Here is a 24,123-nt window from a genome sequence, read left to right as displayed (position 1 = left end):
AGCTCCAACATCCAGTTGGCTGACATCATTCTCCCAACTGGTCTTATGTTAATAACATTTGTAACTATTAAAGATATTATCTTTAGTTTATATTTATCTTTTATCTTTAGTTATTTTGTTTATATTTCTTATGTATTTTGGATTAGTCTATATTTCTTCTATTATAAATAGACCCTATGTGTATATTCAACATAAGGGTGATTAATCCCATATATAATTTTTACTATATTCAACTTGGTATTAAAGTCAGGTTGTCTGAGTCTCTAGTCACTACCATCGACAGCCTTAAAAATCTCATATTTTCTGAAATATCTCAATGAGTAATCTTGTCTTCCTCAGCCTCAAGATCAGGCTTGTAGTGCCTGACCTAGCCCTTCTTCAGTATTTCCGACAAGTTTCTTCTGTCTTGTATCATTTGTTCGGTGCCGCTGTCTGCCATCGTTCGCTGCTGCCGGCCGTCCACTACCGTTCACCGTCGGCTGCCACCGTCTTTGTCAATACAGTTTATCCCACACTGCCTTCTTGGTGTCGAAGGCGTGTTTGTCGCACACCACTGTCCGCCGCTGGCTACCATCTTTGTTGCTTCACAACATACGTCACTGTATCACTGTCAACTGAAACCGCGAGAATCGCTATCCATCTTTCCCCACCAATGCAATGCTGGTCTTCTTCATCTCTTCGCCCAATCGAGCCACTGCAACCTCCCTCTAGTCATTGTATTTTCGTCAAACCTACTGGTTACTACTGCCCCTTGGCTTCTTCTCAAGTCCTAACCATCGCCTCGATGGTGGTCTTTCTTGCCGTCGTCTCCGCCGCTTGTCCACCCATGCATCGGACATATAGTCCTACATCTACCGCTTCCGCTATCTTCTTCTCCATTCTGAAAGGTGCCACCATGTTGCACCTGGAAATCGATTTGCTAAAAAATTGTGAAGAAGGCCTCTGATTCGAATCTGTAGGGGGCCTTGGCCATCAATTTTCCCTCATTGTCCGTGTCCTAGACGTTCTCAAGAACCACTTGGAATGCTTTCAATCGACATTTGATTAGGGTTATGCTTCTGGCTCTTCTCCCATCTTGAAGAGGTGGAAACCAAGCATGCTCCTTGTTGGGACAGTTAAATATAATGAAAACTCCCTTGTGTTGAATATACACATAGGGTCCTCTATTTATAATAGAAGAAATATATATGGGCTAAGTCCAAAATACAAATAAGAAATATAAACAAACTAAAGATAAGAGATAAATATAAACTAAATATAATATCTCTAACACTCCCCCTCAAGCTATGAACCAAGCTTGGGATAAATAAATTCAATTTGAAATATACGATCTGTCTTCAAGAATGTGTGGCAAACATATATGCAATCACATGTCGACAAGAATTAACAGCAGCTTACGGATTGGACGACAACTGCGAAACTTCAACTAGCACCATGAAACTTCAAGTAGGATGACTTTGACAAAGGAGGACAATGACAAACTCCAGGGACTAGATTGCCATCAAGTAAGGATGGGCTTGCAGTGGCTGAAAGCGACAAAACTACGTGAACTGCCTTCACTGACTGATGGGGTGATGAGGCCTGTAGTGGCTAAAAGCGACAAAACTGTAAGGACTGCCATCATTGACTAGTGCAGTTTGAAGGCCTGAAACCTGGTTGGAAACACACTCTCCCTCACGGTGAATGGTGGAAATGACAGCGCACCGATGACAAACTGTGAAAGTGGAAGATCATAATAGTCTCCTTTACTTATCAAAGCACCCAAAAATAGATCTGGTGAAATTGCTTCAACCCATGACTTTGGTGTTGAAATTCCTTGATGTTAACCACGACTGTCCTTTGAGACCTTTCAGAATAGAGAAGATAGCGGAAGCAATAGAGGTAGGACTAGATGTTGATGCATTGGTAGCACAAGCGGCGGAGATGGCGGTCGACGACGGTGAATGGCAGTAGCGGTGGACAGCTGGCAATGGTGGACGGGCGGCGGGTGGCGGACAACAACATCAGACAAATGCGAGACAGAAACCACAGCGGAGGGCGGCCGGTGGCGGCGATCACTAACGGCAACAAAGACAGAGTAGACAAGGATCAAAAAACATGGCTCTGATACCAAGTTAAATATAATGAAAACTCCCTTGTGTTGAGTATACACATAGGGTCCTCTATTTATAATAGAAGTAATATATATGGTCTAAGCCCAAAATACAAATAAGAAATATAAACAAACTAAAGATAAGAGTTAAATATAAACTAAATATAATATCTCTAACTGGGACCAAACACTCTTCCTTTCCTTGCTGCTCTTCTGATATATCGCCTCATGTTCAACACCTTTCTACCTCCACCAATGGGTTTCTTCCCCTTGTGCACCATTGATGTGTCTCCACCATTATTTTGTTCAGAATCTGGAAGACCAAAATTGATCGCTCTCGATGCCATTGCGTCACCTCTTCCTTCGATAGTTATTGTCGACTTTCTTCTTGGGCTCGGGTTTAGCCCATACTTCTTGTGATACAGTGCTAAGTATCACCGTTTGGGAGTAGTCCAGCAGACAACCTTTGGACCTTCAATCTGTCTTTGGCTTTTTGATGCCATCTGTCATCCTTATGCTTTGTAAGTTGTAGTAGTTGTGATGCTCCTGTGGGGTGTCATTTATTTACAAGTCTCCAAGGACAGTTGGTGGTTAACACCAAAAGATTTCAACACCAAAGTAATGGTTGAAACAAGTTCACCAACCCTTTATTAGATCTGTTTTTGGGTTCTTTGATGAATAAAGGAGACCATTATGATCTTCCACTTTCATGATTTGTCATCAGCGTGTCGTCATTTCCACCGTTCGCTGTGAGGGGAGTATGTTTCCAACCACTGTAGGTTCCACCAGTCAAAGATGGCAATCCCTATAGTTTGTCCACTACAAGCCCCATCCTTACTTGATGGCAGTTTAGTCGCTGCAGTTTGGTTGCTTGCAGGCCCCATCAGTCAGTGATGACAATTTAGGCCTTGTAGTTTGTCCATTGTAGGCCTTATTCTTACTTGATGGCAGTTTAGTCCCTACAGTTTGGTCGCTTCTACTTTTAGCCACTACAGGCCCCATCAGTTAATGATGACAATTTAATCCTTGCAGTTTGTCGCTCTCTACCATTATTGGGCATCATCCACTTTTATGGAAATCTCCTTTGTCAAAGTCATTCTACTTGAAGTTTCATGGTGCTAGTTGAGCTTTTGCAGTTGTTCACCATTGTTCAATCCATAAGCTATTGTTAGTTGTTCGTCGACTTGTGATTGTACATTTGTTTGCCGCACATGCTTGAAGACAGATCATATATTTCAAGTTGAGTTTATTTATTCCAAGCTTGGTTAACATACAATATGTATGCTCTAGCTTGAGGAGGAGTGTTAAAGATATTGTCTTTAGTTTATATTTATCTTTTATCTTTAGTTAGTTTGTTTATATTTTTTATTTGTATTTTGAGTTTAGTCCTTATTTCTTCTATTATAAATAGACTCCATGTATATATTCAACACAAGGGAGATTAATTCCATATATAATTTTCACTATATTCAATGGTAACAAGCTTGTATCGTATGATACATATTCTCCAACTAGGGATGGAGTGTTGGAGATATAATTTGATTGCACTAAATGGAGAGATATGATGTTATTTGATAGGGAAATATCTTACCATAATTTTAATATGAATACTCGTGTGTGTACACAACACAAAATTCATTATATTCCTTCTTGGTTTCTCTCTTCTCAACATGGTACTAGAAAGATACCATCCTTCATGATTTCTTTTATCAGTAATCCTTTGAACAAGGTCCTTGGGACTATGAATGGGCTTGTAATTTTTCAAACTTGTCTCCAGAATGTCAAGAGCATACTTTTATGTGAAATTAGAACACCTTCCCTTGACTGAGTCACTTCAATAGCAAGAAAGCATATTTCAACAGTCAAGGTCTCTGGTTTGAAAATGGCTGAATAAGTGTCTTTTATTAGAGAAATCTTAGTGACATCTTTACCTGTAATAACTATGTCCTTAACATACATAAACACACTTGTCAATGGAAGTATGACAATAAAAGACTGAATGATCTATCTCACTTTATTTTAATCCAAAAATCTGCGTAGTTTTACTAAATTTACCATACCATACTCTGGGTGATTACTTCAGTCTATAGAGAGACTGCCATAATTTACAAACTAGACCATATGATACACGTATGTTTCAGTATGAGGGAGAGTGTTAAAAGATATTATTTGATTACATGAAAGTAAATATTTCATATTTAATTATTGATTTCGTTTCTTGTTGTATCTGTTTTTCATTATAAATATGAATTCCCATGTGCATGCAATGCAACTACAAGCAATCCTTTCTATAGAACTCAACACGCTTTAGTATACGTTCTCATCTAGACATGATCTGTTCTATTGCGCCAATTTGTCTGTCTTCACCCTTTGGTCATGTCTTTCCTTGCTTCTAATGCAGGAAAAGATGAGAGTCCAACAGACTAAATTTTTGGCCAGCATTGATACCACTACCGATGATGGTTCTCAACTTGGTCATGAAGGTGATTTAGACAGTGAGCAAGATTCTGGAGAATCTGATACTAAACAAGTTGTTTGCTCCCTTTGTCATGACCACAATTCTGAACTTCCCATCTCATTTTTGGTACTTCTTCAGGTACGTCTGGTAGTCATACCTACTATAGGCTTGATCAAGCATAGGTTGCAGTCTGTTGCATTCCCTTTTTTAAAACTTTATTTACACTTATTTTATAACCTGGCCTAATTGATGTATTTTTGGTGTATAAGAAATCTAGGCTTGTGAGCTCTGTTAACAGGGGTCCCCCATCATGGGAAAAGCTTTGCCAATCAGATAAAGAACACACACCTGTTATCAACACCAAGGAGACTAATACATCGACAATGAACTGGAATACAGGTAGTTCAGGAACAACTTCATCTTCCCACTTAAATCAATTTGTACAGATTGCTGCAGAAGAAGTATCTTCTTCCGGGAAACCTGGGGAAGTTCTTAGTTTTCTGCAATATCTCAAGAATAAGTACCCAGCACTGGAAAATTTTCAGCTCCCAGACACATATTATGATGAAAAAGAAAAGGCACCATATTCTTTTGAGACTTTAGAGCAGTGTATGTACTTCTCAATTTATGATGAAATGCGTCTTCCATTATCTTCGAATTTGATGAATATGGATGACAGAGCTTCCACTGCTGGGGAGAATTCAAATGTGTTGCTTGGGAAATATACAGCTGATCTTGTGCTAGAGATGTCAGAAATTTCTTCTATGTCTGAAATTACTTCTAACGAATCTGCTTCTGTGGAATCTACTTCTGTGGAATCTACGTCACAGCATCCAACATACGATGAATTTGGCCCTATAAACTGTGATGGTGTTCATCTTTCTTCTTGTGGGCATGCAGTACATCAAGGGTGTCTTGATCGATATTTATCTTCATTGAGAGAAAGGTATGTTTCTTTTACACGTATTAGCATAGCGTATTAGGTTTGTCCTGTGTCCTTTTTACTGTAAAGAATATAATGTAAAGCCATTCATGTGTCTCCATTCCTGATGTTACCTACAAATGTCCAGTCCTTTAAATTTCATGGTTTAAGTATCTATTCCTTGGGCATGAGGTTGTGTTAAGATGTCCCATGCTGTTAAAGCATATGTTCTCCTTATTCTAGGCTTGAGTTGACGGCCCCACCGAGCTAGCTTTTAAGGTTGAGTATGATTTAATTCATTTCTAACTTCGTGTCTTAGCCTTCATGACCCATTGGTCTTGACTCTTGAATTGATCTTTTCCTCCTAGATTCTTCCATTAAAGATGTTTAATTTCAATACAGGGTATGGGCCTGTGCATTAATCCACACACCAAGGCCAAACGTTTCTCACGTGATGGAGCACTTTAGAAATATGATATCTAAAGCCTAGAAAGAAGCAACCTTAAAATGTATACCTTTGAAGTCACTATCCTCCTCAACTCTGGTATACAGGCCAACATGTGATCTACAGATCACAACACAGAAATCTTAAATTTTCACTGCACCAGTATTTCAGTCTCATGGTTGGGTTGTAGAAGCAGAATAAGAAATGGGGAGAAGCAAGTTAGTGGTCATGTTTGGAAATTTGGTTTGTTTGCCTAGACTTTTGTACTTGCCCACCAACTTGCTATTCTATCCGAGTTTGATTGCAAAGTTCCATTTGTAGTGGACATTGTTAGACTAGTTACATCTATGTATCATCATTAAACCTACTTAGGATATAGTGTGCTAGTTATTATTAGTTGTACCTATAGTAGTATCTTGTTTTTCACCTAGGTGTCTAGTGCTGTCTCTTAATCTTCCATGTACTCTTGTATCATTTCTTTAATATAAATAGAAGATTGTGAGAGGGATCTAGTAAGCCCTCTAGAAATATATTTTCTATTCTAATCTCAAATTGGTATCTGGAGTGGGTTGATCCCGCTCTAGTTTATGTCTTGTCTCATCCACCCACATTAGTTACTGTTGTTCGCATCTGTCTGGTGCCGTTTTCTGTTGTCCATGGTTGTCCAGTCCCTATTTGCAGTTGTTCAGTGCCGTTTGAAGCTATTCAACACTGTCAGCCACCATTCTCTGCCGTTTCGACGTTGCCTGTCGCTGTTCGTAGCTGTCCGTCGCCATCTGTTGTTGTCCCTCGCCGTCCGTCGCCATCCACTGTTGCAGTTTCATCTGGAAACCATCGGATCTAGATTGTCTCTTCAAGCGACGACCATCCCCGCTGGGATGAGGTCTAGTTCTCTACCATGCGCCACCACGAGCTTTGTCTTTGTCTGTCGAACTTAGGCATGTACTATTCACGCGTCGCCTTTTGCTCGGCGGAACGTCACCGCACCACCTCCATAGTCTGACCCTCCTTTATGCATTTTGACCCTTAACATTATTTTGATAACATCTAGAAGTCGCCCTTGTGGAAAGTCACCTAGGGTTTTTGGTTTTTCAGCTTTTCCTTGCTGTTTCTTTGTCCTTTGATCATAAATGGCATCTGGAAGTGTCATTTCATTCTCTGGAAATCCCTCAATTACTTCCCGAGAAGCTAAATGGCAAAAATTACCTACCTTGGTTTGGTGCCGTCGAAATGTGGTTTCTTGACTAGAGACATCATGATCACCTTGAGCAAGATGGTACCTATTGAAAAAGTTGATAAGTGGAAACAAGTAGATTTCTAGTTGTGTCTTGTTATGGCAGTCAATGAACCCACACATCTTGTGTTTCTATGACATGACAAACAAGCTTACATCTCTAAAAATGGAAAACCATGATATGGTGTCCTTTATGACTGAAGCCTATTGTAGTGTCGAATTTGGAAGTGGACTCTTTGGAGGATATCAAGAAGAAACTGGACAAATATTATATGGTGTCGATCTTTTGTGCTCTACATCTAGACTTTGATTGTATCATAGATCAACTTCTAACTAGTCATGAGGTCCCTTCCATGGAAATCTTGACCACATGCCTTCTTCGAGCCCTTGTGCCTCAAACTCAGGAAGCTCATGAACTAGTGGAACCATCTGTTATGGTTGCCAGACAAGGAAGAAGAGGATGTGGCACCAGAGGAGGAGGATGAGGAGGTCGGGGACGTCCTCAATGCACATTGTAAAAGGATGGGTTACACTCTAGAGTTGCTATTTCTTACTTCCAAAACCGCCAATATCTCAAAGGCTGAAACTACCGATTCCAAGTTCATTAAGGATTAATATCAAGAGTATCTACTATTAAAGTCTAACAACTTGGCACAAACATCTCAATCTCCAAAAACCTCAACAACTTGTTCTCAATCCATAGAAGGTTAAAATTTGTGGGTAATTGACTCAAGTGCTTTTGATCACATTTCTGGTAATACCTCTTTGTTCTCAACTATTTCCTTTAAAGAAAAAGTCTCATTTCATAACCCTTGCAAATGACTCTAAAACTTCCTCAAAAGGAGTCGGTCATGTTTCCCTATCTCCCACCCTAAATTTGAACTTTGTCCTTTTTGTCCCTAATTGTTCTTTCATTTAATTTCTTTAAGTCAGTTAATCAAAATGTTAAATTGTTCAATAATTTTCTATCACAAATCTTTTGTTATACAGAAGTGTGGTTCGGGGAGATAGATTATAGAAGGATTTGAAGCTGACAGATTATACCATTTTGGATCTTGTTCAAGGGTGTCTTGTGTTGTTGCTCCTAGTTCTAAAATGTTACATGATCGGTTTGGCCATCCTCATTTGTCAAAATTTAAAAAAAATGTCCTAAACTTAGTAGTCTCCACACCTTAGAATGTGAGTCATGTCAACTAGGAAAACATGTTAGATCTACCTTTTCTCAAAGGTCTCACTCAATGTGTAATTCTAGTTTCTCGATTATCCATTTTGATATTGGGAATTTAGTCGCGTCTCCTCTTTTGGCTTTAGGTATTTTGTTACCTTCATTGATGAATATTAAGATGTACTTAGGGTTTTTATCTAATGAAAGATTGTTTTGAATTGTTACCCATCTTTAGATACTTTTTGAATGAAATCAAGAATCAATTTGGTCAAATAATCAAAATCTTAAAAGTGACGATGCCAAAGAGTATTTTTCATCCACCTTTTCTGCAATGTTGAGTTCCCATGGTATATTACATCAGTCTACTTGTCCTCATACACCATATACCGTAGCAAAATGGTATAGCAAAAATGAAAAATAGACACTTGGTTGAAATTGCTTGTATCCTTTTGCTTGGTATCCATATTTTTGTCTATCATTGGGGATGCCATCTTAACTGCGTATTTTCTTATTAACAGGATGCCCTCCTCATCTCTCAATCATAAAGTCTCTTTCTCCATTCTGTTTCCCAATGATCTTCTCTTTCACATATCTCCCCAAGTTTTTGGCGATATATGTTTTGTTCATAACATATCTCCAAGACTAGACAAGCTTTTTGCTTGTGCTATCAAATGTGTCTTTTTGGGCCATTCTCAACTTCGAAAAGAATATTGGTGTTACTCTCCTAAAACCAAGAAGTACTACAAGTTTGCTAATGTTATATTTTTTAAACAGACTCCTTACTTCTCTCCATTTGTTCATGATGTTCACATTGCCTAACAAGTCCTTCATGTTCAAGTTGTTGAGTCCAATATCTCTAATATCTTTGTCAATCAAAGTTTTGATCAAAGTCCTCTTGCTTCCTCCTCTCCACATACTAATATCTTCCAACATAGGACCTTGATGGACAATCCACCTCTTCGAGAAAATGGTGAATCCTCCACTTTAGATTTGTTAAATATAGTGAAAATTATATATTTGAATTAATCCCTTGTGTTAAATACAAACATAGGGTTCTCTATTTATAATAGAAGAAATATGGGCTAAATCCAAATACAAATGAAAATGTAAGAATAAAATAATATAAAATAAGAACAATGTTTCCCTAATAAACACATAGGGACTATATTTCCCTAATTAACATAAACACAATATAAACTAAATATAATATCTTTAACACTCCCCCTCAAGCTGGAGCATACAGATTGTATGGACCAAGCTTGGAATAAATAAACTCAATTTGAAATATATGATCTATCTTCAAGAGTGTGCGGCAAACAGATGCGCAATCACATGTCGACGAACAACTAACAACAATTTATGGACAGTAGTGGACAACTGCGAAACTTCAAATAGCATTGTGAAACTTCAAGTGGGATGATTTTGACAAAGGAGAACAATGATAAACTCCAGGGACTAGATAGCCATCAAGTAAGGATGGGGCTTGCATCAAAACTACAAGGACTGCCATCACTGACTAATGGGGCCTGTAGTGGCTAAAAGTGACAAAACTACAGGGACTGCCATCACTGACTGATGGGGCCTGTATACAGGGACTACCATCAGTGATTGATGGGGCATGTATAACGGGACTGCCATCATGATGGGGCCTGTAGTGGCTAGAAGCGACAAAACTACAAGGACTGCCATCATTGACTAGTGGAGTCTGAAAGCCTAAAACCTGGCTGGAAACATACTCCCCCTCACGATGAACGACGGAAATGACGGTGCGCCGATGACAGATCGTGAAAGTGGAAGATCATAATGAGCTCTTATCAAAGCACCCAAAAACAAATCTGACAGATTTGACAAAGGGTTGGTGAAATTGTTTCAACCCATAATTTTAGTGTTGAAATTTCTTGATGTTAATCACTAACTGTCCTTGAAGACCTTTTAGAATAGAGAAGAAGATAGCGGGAGCAGTTGAGGTAGGACTAGGTGTTGGTGCATCAGTGGCACAAGTGGCGGAGACGGTGGCCAGAGACGACGGTCGGAGACGGTGGCCGGCGGCGGCGGATTGCCGGTGACGGTGGCCGGTGGCAGCGAACAGCCGGTGATGGTGGCCTGAGACGGTGCAGGCGGCGGTGGCCGGAGACGGTGGCCGGAGACGACGACCGCAGACAGTGGACAGGCTGCAGGTGGCGGCTGGTGGCGAGCGACAAGGGGCAGTGGTGGACAGAAATGGATCAGAAAACCTGTTCTGGTACCATGTTAAATATAGTGAAAATTATATATTGGAATTAATCCCTTGTGTTAAATACACAGATAGGGTTTTCTATTTATAATAGAAGAAATATGGGCTAAGCCCAAATACAAATGAATATGTAAGAATAAAATAAAATAAAATAAGAACAATGTTTTCCTAATAAACATATAGGGACTATATTTCCTTAATTAACATAAACACAATATAAACTAAATATAATATCTCTAACAAGATTCTTCTCCCTGGCCACTTCATACCATGCCTCTTGGTGAAGCTAATTTAGGTTGGCCCTTTGCTCTAGAAAAAGGTACTTGTTCCACTCGAAAACCACATCTCATTCATAATTTTCTTAGTTATCATAGATTTTTGCCTTCCTATTATTCTCTTTTATCATTAGTGTCTTCTGTGGTTATATCCAAAAATGTGAATGAAGCACTTGCTCATCTTGGATGGCGACAAGCCATGGTTGCAAAATTGCATGCTCTTGACCACAATAATATTTAAAAGCTCGTGCCCCTTCTGCCAGGAAAAAAGGTAGTTGGTTGTCGATGGGTGTATGCATTTAAAGTCGACCCTGATGGTGAAATTGATCAGCTTAAAGCCTGGTTTGTTGCAAAAGGGTACACTTAGGTTTATGGTCTTCATTATTGTGATACTTTCTCTCCTGTAACCAAGATGACTACTATTTGCCTCTTCTTTGCAATGGCAGCAATTTGTCATTGACCACTTCATCAATTAGATATCAAGAATGCCTTACTCCACCGTGATCTTGAGGAAGAAGTATCTTGGAAGTAGCTCAGTCAAAAAATGGAGTTGTAATTTTCCAAAGGAAGTATGCTTTTGATATATTACAAGAAACAAATATGATTGATTGTAGATCGGTAGATAGTCCTAGAGACCTAAATCAGAAATTAACATAAGGTGAATTATTCTCTGATCTAGAGAGGTATAGGAGGCTGGTGGGAAAACTGATTTACCTCACCACTACAAGACTAGATCTATCTTTTGCAATTGAAGTGGTTAGTCAGTTCATGCAGACTCCATGTGTTGATCATTGGAATGCTATCATTCGCATTCTAAGGTATGTGAAAAAGGCTCCCGGGCAAGGACTGTTATATGAAGATAAAGTAAGCATTCAGGTCTTTGGATACTGTGATGTAGATTGGATAGGTTCTCCTATTGATAGATAGTCTACTATTGGATATTGTGTTTTCCTAGGAGGGAACATTATTTCATGAAAGAGTAAGAAATAAAATGTGGTAGCCCGATCAACAACTGAAGTCGAGTATAGGACAATGGCCCATGTGAACTTATATGGGTGAAGCAGTTCCTTCAAGAGCTTAACTTTTGTGACATCTAGACTATGAAAATGTATTGCGATAATCAAGCTGCTTTCCACATTGCATCAAATTCAGTGTTTTACAAGAGAACTAAACCTAGAGAAATTGATTGTCATTTTATTGGTGGAAAGTTATTGACAAAAGAAATATGTATTGAGTTTGTTGGATCAAATGACCAACTCGTAGGTGTATTGATCAAGTCATTAAGGGGTTCTTGGATTGAGTTTATTTGTTTCAAGCTTGGTACATACAATCTGTAATAGTTACATCTATGTATCATCATTAAACCTACTTAGGGTGTAGTGTGCTAGTTATTATTAGGTATACCTATAGTAGTACCTAGTTCTGCATCTAGGTGTCTGTAGTTCCTTAATCTTCCTTGTACTCTTGTATCAGTTCTTTAATATAAATAGAAGATTGTGAGAGGGATCTAGTGAGCCCTCTAGAAATATATTTTTTGTTCTAATCTCAAGTGCCACATTTTTTATAGGTGGATAATGGTATTGGTTTATTACCATATAGAACTAAAAAAGGATTTTGGGGATTGAAACAGCTATAACAAGCTTTTGGAGTGTTGTGTGATGCCGTTGGACCATATTTTGATAACTGGTTTTACTGAATAGAAGCCAAGTTTATGTAGAAAGCTGCTCTTTGTGCGATACTTCGGTACATAATTGATGGAGCATCTACCTACTTGGTGTAGAGCTCGTGTTTCTTTGAGTGGTTTCCCTTTTTGTCATGTTAATGGATTAGGATCCATATGTGTTCATTATTACCTTCGTGTATTCTCCATGTATTTTATTTTTTTATGGAGGATCAATTATTTTCAAATCCTTCATTGGGTGGTATGCTCTGTTATGTCACTGTAAGTTCTTGCCTCGGGGCCTTGGAATAAATCTTTTTGTCATGTTAATGGATTAGGATCCATGTGTTCATTATTACCTTCGTGTATTCTCCATGTATTTTATTTTTTTATGGAGGATCAATTATTTTCAAATCCTTCATTGGGTGGGATGCTCTGTTATGTCACTGTAAGTTCTTGCCTCGGGGCCTTGGAATAAATAGAGCCTTCCTTCACCAGAAATTTTATGTACCAACCTACCAAAACTGTTTGAGAATTTAAGTTCAGTCATTATTAGTCATTATTCGTACAGATGATTGAGTTCTTCAGTCAAATCAAAGCTGATGTACTTAAAATGTTGCACAAATATATAGGCAGTACAGAAAAGGTTATAAAGTAATGACTCAATAGTCATTTTTTCTTGTTTTGCTACGGAGTAATTATTGTCTTTGTGACCAAACAGATCTGTTAGAAGAATCGTTTTTGAAGGAGGACATATTGTTGACCCAGATCAGGTTTAAGTCTTTTTAAATACCGATTTTCATTTTGTTATGATGCCTCTACAATCTTTTCACTCTGCATTTTGAAATGTTCATTCTTTTTTTCAAGGGAGAGTTTCTCTGCCCTGTTTGCCGCAGACTTGCAAATTGTGTCTTGCCAACTTTACCTGGAGAATTAAAGAAGCCTTTGAAGCAATCTATCATCTTGAGTACTGGTTCAATAAATACTGCTCCCCCCTTAGCTGAATCAAGTGAATTGACTTATTCACTTCGCCTGCAGTCTGGCTTAAAGCTTCTGCAGTCTGCTGCCACTGCGGTTGGGAAACTTAAATTCCTAAATTCTATTCCTTTGCATCACATTGACAGAACTAGAACAAATCTTGAAAACTTCCTGCGGGTACTTTCAAAAATGTATTCCACTTGCAAAGAAGAAAAGTTATCACGATTTTCAAGAATAAACCACTCAATGTTGATGTGGGACACTCTTAAGTACTCTTTGACATCTATGGAAATTGCTGCACGATGTGGAAAGACTTCTTTTACTCCAAACTATGCTCTTAGTGCCTTGTATGAAGAACTCAAATCCTCAAGTGGCTTTATAGTATCCCTGATGTTTAAACTTGTTCAAAAGACACGAAGTAAGAATTCTCTTCACGTTTTACAAAGATTTAAAGGTGTTCAACTCTTTGCAGAATCAATTTGTGCTGGGGTTTCTCCAAGTTATGGAAATAGTGATAATTCTGGGATAGGTATGATTCTTGTTCTCAGTCCTAGTTTGTTTGCTTCAAGCACAAAATGATATACTATTAGTGTATTTAATTTTATACTACTTTTCAATATGGAACTGGAAGAATACAACTTCATCTTTTGCTGTTCTCACATTTAACAGGATTACTTTTTTATAAATTTATTAGTTGATTAAGAAAAAATTTTCTAATTTGAAATTTTGTAGGCTTCAAAGTTCTCCACTAGTGTGAACATTAAAAGGCTCTTAGCTTAGTTACTTATTACATGAATTTAGAGAATTGTATCTTAAAACTTAAAACTGATAATAGGTATTGTATCTACCAAAAACGGGGGCTTATTTTTCATGTAAGCTTCTAATTTAGTTACTTAATGCTAATAATAGTTATGATCCATCTATTTGTGCGCATTATATGCAATCTACACTGTAGAAATTTGCTTAAAAATATTCTTCTGATTCTTTTTTGATTCTACAGTAAGGTATCTGTGGACAAAATTAATTCGAGTGGTTTTGTTTTGTTCTCCTTGGTTCATTTTTTTATTAAAAGGAAAATGTTCCACTCTTGTTCCATTCCATTCTTACATGCCTACACATAACTGTATATATTACTAATGTTATCATTTCATATCTATATATATCCACAGGTGACATGTTAAGTTTCTTGAAGCATATTGAAATGGATCTGTCTAACACTGGCAGCTTTTGGAGGCATGCTTCAGATCCTGTACTTGCCCATGACCCTTTCTCAACATTGATGTGGGTTCTCTTTTGTCTACCACACCCATTTTTGTCTTGTGAAGAATCCTTGTTGTCCCTAGTTCATGTTTTCTATACAGTATCTGTAACCCAGGTTGGTCACACTGCTTCCAACTTAACTAAATATGTTCTCTTTCGGAGTGTCTGTTTCTTAAACAATTTCTTTTGGATGCAGGCTATAATTATTTATCATGAGAAATCTAAGCATAAATCATCAAGGGATTCAGATCTCTCAGGTTGTCTGATTACTGACATATATAAAGTTATGAATGAGTCTGCAAATGCCTCACAGTACATTGTATCCAATTATTTTGATCCCGGTGTTGATATTAAAGATTCTATACGGAGGTTTACTTTTCCATATTTGCGAAGATGTGCATTGTTGTGGAAGATACTCTATTCTTTTATTCCACCACCATTTTGTGATGAGGAAAATATATTGGATAGATCATGGAGTGTCCCACAGGACACAATGGGCAATGCCAATATTGAGATGTTTGAGGTCACTAAAATTCATGAACTCGAGAACATGTTCAAAATTCCCTCTCTTGATGTGGTTCTCAAGGATGAACTTTCAAGAACTGCAGTCTCTAATTGGTGTCATCATTTTTGCAAGGAATTTGAATCTGGTAGAATTCAACAAAATATGCATGTAACACCTGCTGTTCCATTTGAGTTGATGAGATTGCCCAATATTTATCATTATCTTTTGCAGAGGTACTTTTAATTATTATGTTGTGTTATGTAGGGTACCATATTGTTATTTCATTTACTCTTACAACATCTATACAAGCAGGTGTATCAAACAGCGGTGCCTTGCATGCAAATCCGTTCTTGAAGACCCTGCCTTGTGCCTACTATGTGGTAGATTGTGCTCTCCAAGTTGGAAATCATGCTGCAGGTTTATTTCATTCCAGTTTCTTCATTTATTGAACTCTTTATGCCAGGAAATGCATTTTGAGCATTTAATGTTTTGTCTCTATATTTTAATTTTCTACATTGGTTTAGATTCAACCGAACTACTTTCTCAAGCTTATTGTTGGCTGGAATGTCATTAACTCGGGCCTCTAACATAACTTTCTATATATAAAAGTGTATTTTCTATTTTTCCGCCTGATTTGTTCCTGTCACCATTTCATCTCAGACTTGAAGTTTTCTTTTATATTTTTATGATGTTATCTTGAAGTTTTCTTTTATATTTTTATGATGTTATCTTGTAGTTTTCTATAATATTCTCTCAAGTACATTTTACAAATGTGGTAAAGATTTTGAGTTAGCAGACCATGGTCATTAGTTTTGATGTTTCAAATCAATGACAAATCATGGAAAAAATCGTATTTGATCATCATATAGGATGATTCTTTTTCTTGGTGCCCCAATGAAGAGGATTGGGTCTTTCTCCTGTAGTAGTTATATCTAGTCTCTACTATTGACTGTTTTGCAAGGATTATAAAAGTAACTTATTGGAGACCCAAGTCATGATGTAACTTCATTTCATGTAGTCTTGTGATATAAACATATTACATGATAATAATGGTCAAATTAGGGGAATTAACATTTTTTTTTTTTTATCTTAAGGGAAAGTGGATGCCAAACTCATGCAGTAACCTGTGGAGCTGGTACTGGAGTGTTTCTGTTGATTCGGGTATCATATTCTCTCTTGATGTTGATTGAGTTTTGAATAACTTCTCTGCTTCCGTTGTCATTCCTTTTTGCTTTTCATCTTGTCCTTTGAATCTTCTTTTTGAGCTATCTTGACACATCTTTTCCTTGCTTTTTATTAAGTAGTTATTTTTCTTGGATACTGAATATATACTGAGTTGTATTTGTACTGGCAGAGAACAACAATCCTACTACAGAGATCTGCACGTCAAGCCCCCTGGCCTTCTCTTTACTTAGATGCTTTTGGTGAGGAGGTAAGTTTACCTTTTGACAAATTTACTGACATACAGAACAATATTATTTTTCCTCTGCAACTAAGAAGCTGAGAGAACCTAGAAAGTTATATAATTGTTAAGAAGTCCCATGCGTGAAATGCATATGCCTCTTCGGTGTGAGGGGGTGTGCTGGAAGTCTCGCATGACTAGAGATAAAGTCAAATCATAGTATATGTGTGAATACAAATCTTATTTAGAAGTTTCACATCGACTAGAGATAAAGTCAAATCACAGTATATGCGTGAATGCAAACCTTATTTTACAAGTCAGTTTGGTAGAGTTGAGTTAGGTTTAAAGTTTATTTTTTAACACTAATTATTTAGAAAACAGTTAAATAAATACTTAGCTGGTTATAATAGTAAGGTTAGGCTCTCGGCTCAAATAGTGAAAAGGTGATAAGAACGGGAGCTCAGTCTGAAATTTTGCTTTAGGGAATTGAGCTGTAGATCAGTTAGAGGAAAGGGAATCCCAAAGGGGAAACCCTTGGGTGGATAATTTGCTCCCTTTTTTCTGTTTGAATTTCTTTCACCAATAATACTTTCATTAGAGTTTATAACAGAAACTCTCCACACACACACACACTCCTTCAAGATGTTTAAATTGAAGTCGAACCCAGCCAGGGGTAATTAGAATAATGTCAGAAAGAGAAGGAAATGGGGGGTGAAAATTATAAACCTCATATTTTGGTGTCAGGATTTGTTGATATTCTTGTCTTGGGATTCTATTTAAGCTGTCAGGATTTTGGCACTTGATATGTAACTGAACCCAAGAAGTTCAAATTTACCGTATTTACATTTCTTTAAATTTCTCCATTTCCATATTCTTTGCTTCAGGATTTTGAAATGTCACGAGGCAAGCCTCTTTACCTGAAAGAGGAACGCTATGCTGCTTTAACTTATATGGTATGGAAATATTTTGTCTTTATTCTTTATCTTTCTTTCCATTTTCTTCATCAATTAACATTTTAAGCAATGGTTTTTTATCTGCTTAGGTTGCTTCTCATGGTCTGGACCGGAGTTCCAAGGTTCTGGGTCAGACCACCATTGGTTCCTTTTTCCTGGTTTAGTTCAATTCCACATGTTTAGCTATAGTGTTAAGGTCTGAATGTATGAATTTGCAGTTCAAAATGCTCATTTTTCCTCCTTTGCTGTCTGCTAAATCTGTTGGTGGTGTGACCTTGTGCATGCAGATCTTTTTACTGGACCTGTGGAGGAGGGAAATTGGTTCTAGATATGCTAATTTATCATGTCATACACTCCTGACTAATCAGAAGATCACTACTCCATACTGTGTCTTCTGTTAGAAATATACAGCCCATTCAGGTGTGCATGTTATAATTGAAATTTGTTTGTAGCAATTTCAGTGTCATCTTTGCCATGGAAGGATGTTCTTGGATAATTGGATGGCCTCTTTATATTCACAAATATTCGTAGCTGCCTCAAATGATTAAGAAAATGTTGAGATTTTCATATTTGGATAAAGGTCAATAGTTGTTGGACTGAGACTACTTGTTTTTTACACCAATTAATTCAAAATCATTATGGTTTATAGGAAGAAGGAATGCCATCCAGTGATCCATATATCCCTAGAAATTCATTGATAGATTAGTTAGAAGTCTGTTAGTGAAGGAGTTAACTTAGTTGAGGGTGCTGAGATGGTAGAAAAAATATAGACATATTGACTATAATTAAGAGGGGAGGTTGAGTGATCTAGTCATTTGTGACAAGGATAGACTCAAGAGGGGTGAGGGGAGAATCCGGGTCTTTCAAATGTCCAGTTACAATTTATTTTCATATTTTCCCTTGCATAAAGCTGCTACTATACTAACATAGCAATTACGATTTAGAGTTCATCATTAAAAATCTCGTTTTAAGCTCTAGATTTTGAACAAGAGATGATGAATAAAAGTAGAGAATTTAATTTGTACCCAGAATCATTATTCCCATGTATCCTATAATTTTTTTTTCTTTCATAAAACGGTTTCACTCCAGAAATCATTATTATGAAGCTTTGACATCCCTACTATGTTGGCATCCTAAAGCTTCAACAACCATGTGCTTCTAGAGGAACATGCATTAAAAAGAAAAAAAAAAAGATACAAAATATTACAACCAACCATGGGGGCCAACACCAAACCTATGTAGCAATCAGGAAAACCTATATTCCGGGTTCTTAAAAAGGTTCTGGGTAATACAAGTAGGCAATCTTTCTCCGTTTTGGGCTGTAACTAATTTTCTCCTTTGCTATATTTGAGCCAAACATGAATCCTTTCTTATATTTAGTCCTACTCGTTGATTTGATGTCCTAAAGCTCTGCATTCAATTCTGATAGGCAACCAGAATTACAGAAAATACAAGACAATTCTTGTATGTTTATTATGAACAAAACTGCTCTACCAGTATGGTAGGAACACGCAACAACAATGTACAACAGAACCAAAGTCTTTCGAGAGGACCTTACTCTCCTAACCCCGTTTCCTCCAAACAATCCAAAACTAAAGAAAAACAACCTAATCACAGACTACATATAATAGGAGGTTATAACTACCTCCTTATTTATTTCTCCCAGTACCCTACCACTGAACCTAGCAAATTCTCTGGACAATGACCTGTAGATTAAAGGGGTGCAGGTTATCAGTTGTGTTTTTTGGCCCTATATTAATTTTTTATTATATACTTTTTACTTGGCACCGAAGTAAAGTAGTTTGGAAATTTCATGAGTTTATACTTACTAGGCTATTTCTTTTCACATGTCAGTAGATTGACACAGTTGATGGGTAAAGATTTAAAACTTGGCTCCTGTCGGGGAATCTACCTGCTGGTCATGGCTGTACAGATTTGTGGGTGCTGACATAGCTGCAACTTTTCTTCTGCTCCATGCTTACCATAAAGTACGTTTTCCATGAAGTTGGTACTCTGGTGTACATATATCATCATACTTGTGAGAGGAGCAATTGCTTCAAGGTATACTTCGTGGAATTATGAGCTTATCCGTACTCATCAGTGGTTTAGAATGTCTGAGGACAATTTATATTGGTTCTGTATGTATTCTTCATATAGTAAGTTTGGATGTTTGGTCGGGCCTTCCCCTCTAAGCAGGTCGGGGAAACAAGACAATTGCCAATTTATGGGCATATTGTATACAGGGTACATATACTCCGAATTTTACTGTCTATGTTTCCTGTTTAGTATATTTGAAGAACAATGCTAATAGTATCGTATTTTGGTGAATTTGGGTTGTTTTTCATTTTCAAGTGTCGGTTGTGATAATAGTATCGTATTTTGGTGAATTAAATAAACTAGAGAATTGATTGGATTGGAGTGTAAGACTAGATAAGTATATACACTATCTAGCTATTGCTGAAATGCCATTTGAGTTATCCTAGGGAAGTGGGTGGATATTGCGAAGGAAAGCGATTTTCAAATTGAGCTTTCTCATATTTTAAATAAACCATGAAAAACTTTAGCTTTTTCTAGGTATGTAAATCAAATAGGGCTGATAATTACTGCTGTATTGTGTTCAAATGTTTTTGTCAATTTTCATATCTACATTACCTATACACTCGAGGCTCATTTGCTGAAAGAAAATTTCAAAATTGTTTTCAGAATCAGATGAAAAAGCAGACTGAAACAGTTTAAAAGGAAATTCTGAAATATGACGAGTGTTTTTATTTACTGCGTTTAGTTATCATATGTAGATACAATTGCAAAAGTGGAAATAGAAGGAATTGAGAGTAAGAATTTCCCTTGATTCGGCAGCGTAAGAACTTGAATATAATATCATTTTATCAGTACAAAATCCTTGAATATAATGTGTTTTTATTTGTCTGACGCTTTTCCTTCTGCCCAATTGTTTAGATCACTTTCGATTAGATATGTGTTATAATTTGAGATAATATTTTAGAATATTTTTAATTAGAGTAAATAGATACATAATATTTTATTCTATTTTATATTTTTAGATTTACTAGATTTTTTATTGTATTTTAAGAGAATTAGATTATTACAAATAGAGGGTATGAGAATGTATTTTTTATGATTGAGAATAATAAATCAGTCTTATTTTTTCAATTTGGTATCAGAGTTTTTCTAATCTGTTTTCATTGTCTTTGTTGTCTGTCGGCGGCCAGCGGCCCTCTAATAATCTCTTTTTCAACCTATATCTTCATGGATAGTCTTATTCCAGTTTCTCTAGCCAAGTTTATGCTTATGACCCTTGGATCAATTGAGTGTCTTTCACAAAAGGCACCTAGAATCTTCATGACTAACAAGTTGGTTTCCTTTTATAACAGCTAAAGAAACTTTTCTTCTAGACTTTGCCCAGTACAATTAGAATGGGTCCTTCTCTAATGCCCAAACATTGACACTTGTTAGAGATATTATATTTAGTTTATCTCTTATCTTTAGTTTGTTTGTTTATATTTCTTATTTGTATTTTGGGCTTAGCCCATATTTCTTCTATTATAAATAAAGGACCTTATGTGTATATTCAACACAAGGGAGATTTCCCCTCATATCTTTCACTATTTCATATGGTATCTAGAGCTTAGGTTCTGATTTAACCTCTTCCACGACAGCAGCCACTGCTGCCGCCGCCGCTGCCACCGCTGCCGGAGCCTCTGCCGGAGCCGTCGTTGTCGCCGGAGTCTCGCAGGAGCCTCGCCGGAGCCTCGCCGGAGATTCGCCGGAGTTCCAGAATTGATCGGCGATCTCTCCATCCGAATCGCCTCCTCGCCCTCTGGATCTATGGTCATTGCGTCAATCGGAGCACGTTGAGTTTTTAGGGTTTCCCCTTCTCCATGGCCTCTTCCTCGTCTACAACCACCTCTGCTAGTGCCTCATCTTCTTCTGCTGGTGCCTCATCAATATACACCAATTATGTGAATGTACACTTGTCCATTGACAAGTTAGATGGCACGAATTATGCAACATGGGCATCCGACATCAAACTTTGGTTGAAGAGTCAAGGGTATGTAGATCACCTTACTGATAATGTGATTAGTGCTACCATAGAGGATACTTCCCGCTGGATGAAAATTGATGCCCAGCTATGCATCGTCATAAAGTCCACCATTCACTCTTCTCTGAAACAAATGTTTCGATCATATGAAACATGTTCAGAAGTATGGGCACAAGCAAAGTTATTGTACACGAATGACACCCAGCGTCTTTATGGTGTTTGTCAGGATCTATTCACTATTATTGGTCCGCGCAATCCTGGTCCCATGGCAGCATATTTAGGTAAAGTTCATGCCCTCCTTCATGATTTTAATGAGCTATTACCTCCTGCTTCCACTCCTGCTGAAGAACTGGAACAACGATCAAAGTTCTTCATGTTGTTGGCATTATACGGACTCTCTGATGATTCCTCCCATGTCCGTGATCAGATTTTGGGTTCTCCAGTCATACCCAACTTTACTTCTACTTGTTCTGCTCTTTTGCGTATTTCGAGCAAACCAGTCATTGAGACATCTCCTCATAGTGATGATTCCTCTGTTATGGCGGCCTAACGTGATGATAAAAGTCGGTCTCGCAAGCCAGGTAAAGGACGACCAAAATGTGACCATTGTGGCAAGCTAGGCCACAAAATTGATAGATGTTATGCGCTTCATGGACGTCCTCCTCGATCTGTAGCAATGGCTAATTCTGATCCACCTCCTCGGCCTGCAGACCATCCTACTTCATCAAATATTGTAGATAACACTGCAGTCTTCAACGAATTTCTCAGATGGTATGAGGATCGTCAGCAATCTAGTTCCACTACATCTGCATATGTTGCACGCACAGGTACACCTTTTGTTGGTCTGACTCACTCCCTCGGATCTTGGGTCCTTGACTCAGGCGCCACTGATCATATAACTGGTAACAAGTCCTTGTTTTCTTCCTTGTCATGTCCGGATAATTTACCTTCGGTAACAATGGCTGATGGGTCTAAAGTCTCATCTCATGGTATTGGTACTGTTCATATTTTTCCGTCTATATCCATTGATCATGTACTCTATGTCCCTGGGTCTATACCCATTGAAACAACTCGTACACTTCTAATTCATGGCCAAGTACCCTCGCGTTTTTGGGGTGATGCAGTTCTCACTGCATGTTATCTCATTAACTGCATGCCGTCTTCTGTCATAGATAACAAAATCCCTCACTCTGTCTTATTTCCTCAAGACCCTTTACATCCATTACCTCTTAAATTTTTCGGGTCTACATGTTTTGTTCATGATTTTAGTCCTCGTCTTGATAAGTTATCTCCTAGATCTCACAAATGTGTCTTCTTAGGATTTCCACGGTCACAAAAGGGCTATAAGTGTTTTTCTCCTTCTCTCAATCGTCATTTTATCTCTGCTGATGTCACTTTTGATGAATCTTCGTTTTATTTTTCACAACCATCTTCTAGTTNTGTACCTTCACCTACCACTGTTGATATTCCTATTGTCTGTGATCCTTTAGACTCTCATTCCACACAGGATCGTCCTTCAACTCCACCCATCCAGGTTTATAGTCGCCGCAATCGTCTCCCTCATGACTCACCTCCTGTGCCGCCTCCTGTGTCTCCTCCAGCTCCAGCAAATGAGTCTGAACTGCCTATTGCCCTCCGTAAAGGTATACGCTCTACTCGTAACCCTTCCCCTCATTATATGTTCTTAGTTACCACAGGTTATCTCCATCTTTTTTACACATGTCTCTCATCCATTTCTTCTGTGTCAATTCCCAAGTCTGTGGGTGATGCCTTAAGTCATCCTGGTTGGCGTCAAGCCATGCTGGATGAATTAAGTGCTTTACAGAAAAGTGGAACTTGGGAGCTTGTCCAATTACCATCTGGAAAGTCTGTTGTTGGTTGCAGGTGGGTGTATGCTATCAAAGTTGGCCCTGATGGTACAATTGATCGTTTGAAGGCTCGACTGGTTGCCAAAGGCTACACACAGATTTTTGGTTTGGATTATGGTGATACTTTTTCTCTAGTGGCGAAAATGACTTCAGTTCGCCTATTCATTGCCATGGCCGCCCTTCGACAATGGTCTCTTTATCAACTTGATGTCAAAAATGCTTTCCTTAATGGTGATTTGCATGAAGAAATTTATATGGAGCAACCGCCCGGCTTTGTTGCTCAGGGGGAGTCATCTGGATTGGTATGTCGTCTTCGCAAATCCCTATATGGCCTAAAACAGTCTCCTCGGGCCTGGTTTGGTAAATTCAGTGACTACCTTGGCATCTCTCAGATGAAACAACACATTTGTCACCATTTTCAAACCAAAGATCTTGGCAAACTCCGGTACTTTTTGGGTATTGAAGTAGCACAATCCAATGATGGTATTGTCATATCTTAGAGGAAGTATGCGTTAGAGATCTTGGAGGAAACAAGGTTAATGAACTGTAAGTCTGTTGAGACACCTATGGATCCTAACATCAAGCTCCTACCAAATCAGGGGGAGCCTTTCTCAGA

At 37.9% G+C, this 24,123-nt stretch overlaps 1 protein-coding gene across 5 annotated transcripts in view; it reads left to right on the top strand.

Moving 5' to 3' along the window:
* Positions 1–20,045, top strand: part of LOC106754549 (E3 ubiquitin-protein ligase PRT6) — a 30,023-nt gene extending 9,978 nt beyond the window's left edge. For 2 of the 5 annotated variants that reach the window (XM_022777979.1, XM_022777981.1), the window contains exons 7-18: positions 4,494–4,688; positions 4,820–5,496; positions 13,206–13,257; positions 13,352–13,991; positions 14,632–14,837; positions 14,919–15,460; positions 15,540–15,644; positions 16,322–16,388; positions 16,582–16,659; positions 17,514–17,582; positions 17,870–18,002; positions 19,437–20,045. In XM_022777979.1, coding sequence (XP_022633700.1) covers positions 4,494–4,688; positions 4,820–5,496; positions 13,206–13,257; positions 13,352–13,991; positions 14,632–14,837; positions 14,919–15,460; positions 15,540–15,644; positions 16,322–16,388; positions 16,582–16,659; positions 17,514–17,582; positions 17,870–17,983 — 2,745 coding nt within the window. In that variant the 3' untranslated portion in view covers positions 17,984–18,002; positions 19,437–20,045. Of the gene's footprint in view, positions 1–4,493; positions 4,689–4,819; positions 5,497–13,205; positions 13,258–13,351; positions 13,992–14,631; positions 14,838–14,918; positions 15,461–15,539; positions 15,645–16,321; positions 16,389–16,581; positions 16,660–17,513; positions 17,583–17,671; positions 17,779–17,869; positions 18,003–19,436 lie in introns of those variants that run through there. The other 3 variants (XM_022777983.1, XM_022777982.1, XM_022777980.1) reach the window with 2 other exon arrangements.
* Positions 20,046–24,123: the final 4,078 nt, after the last annotated feature.

This window comes from Vigna radiata, unplaced genomic scaffold, assembly GCF_000741045.1.
Source record: "Vigna radiata var. radiata cultivar VC1973A unplaced genomic scaffold, Vradiata_ver6 scaffold_111, whole genome shotgun sequence".
Lineage (NCBI taxonomy): Eukaryota > Viridiplantae > Streptophyta > Magnoliopsida > Fabales > Fabaceae > Vigna > Vigna radiata.
Note: the sequence above shows the minus strand (reverse complement) of the source record. Positions and strands in the feature narration are given on the sequence as shown.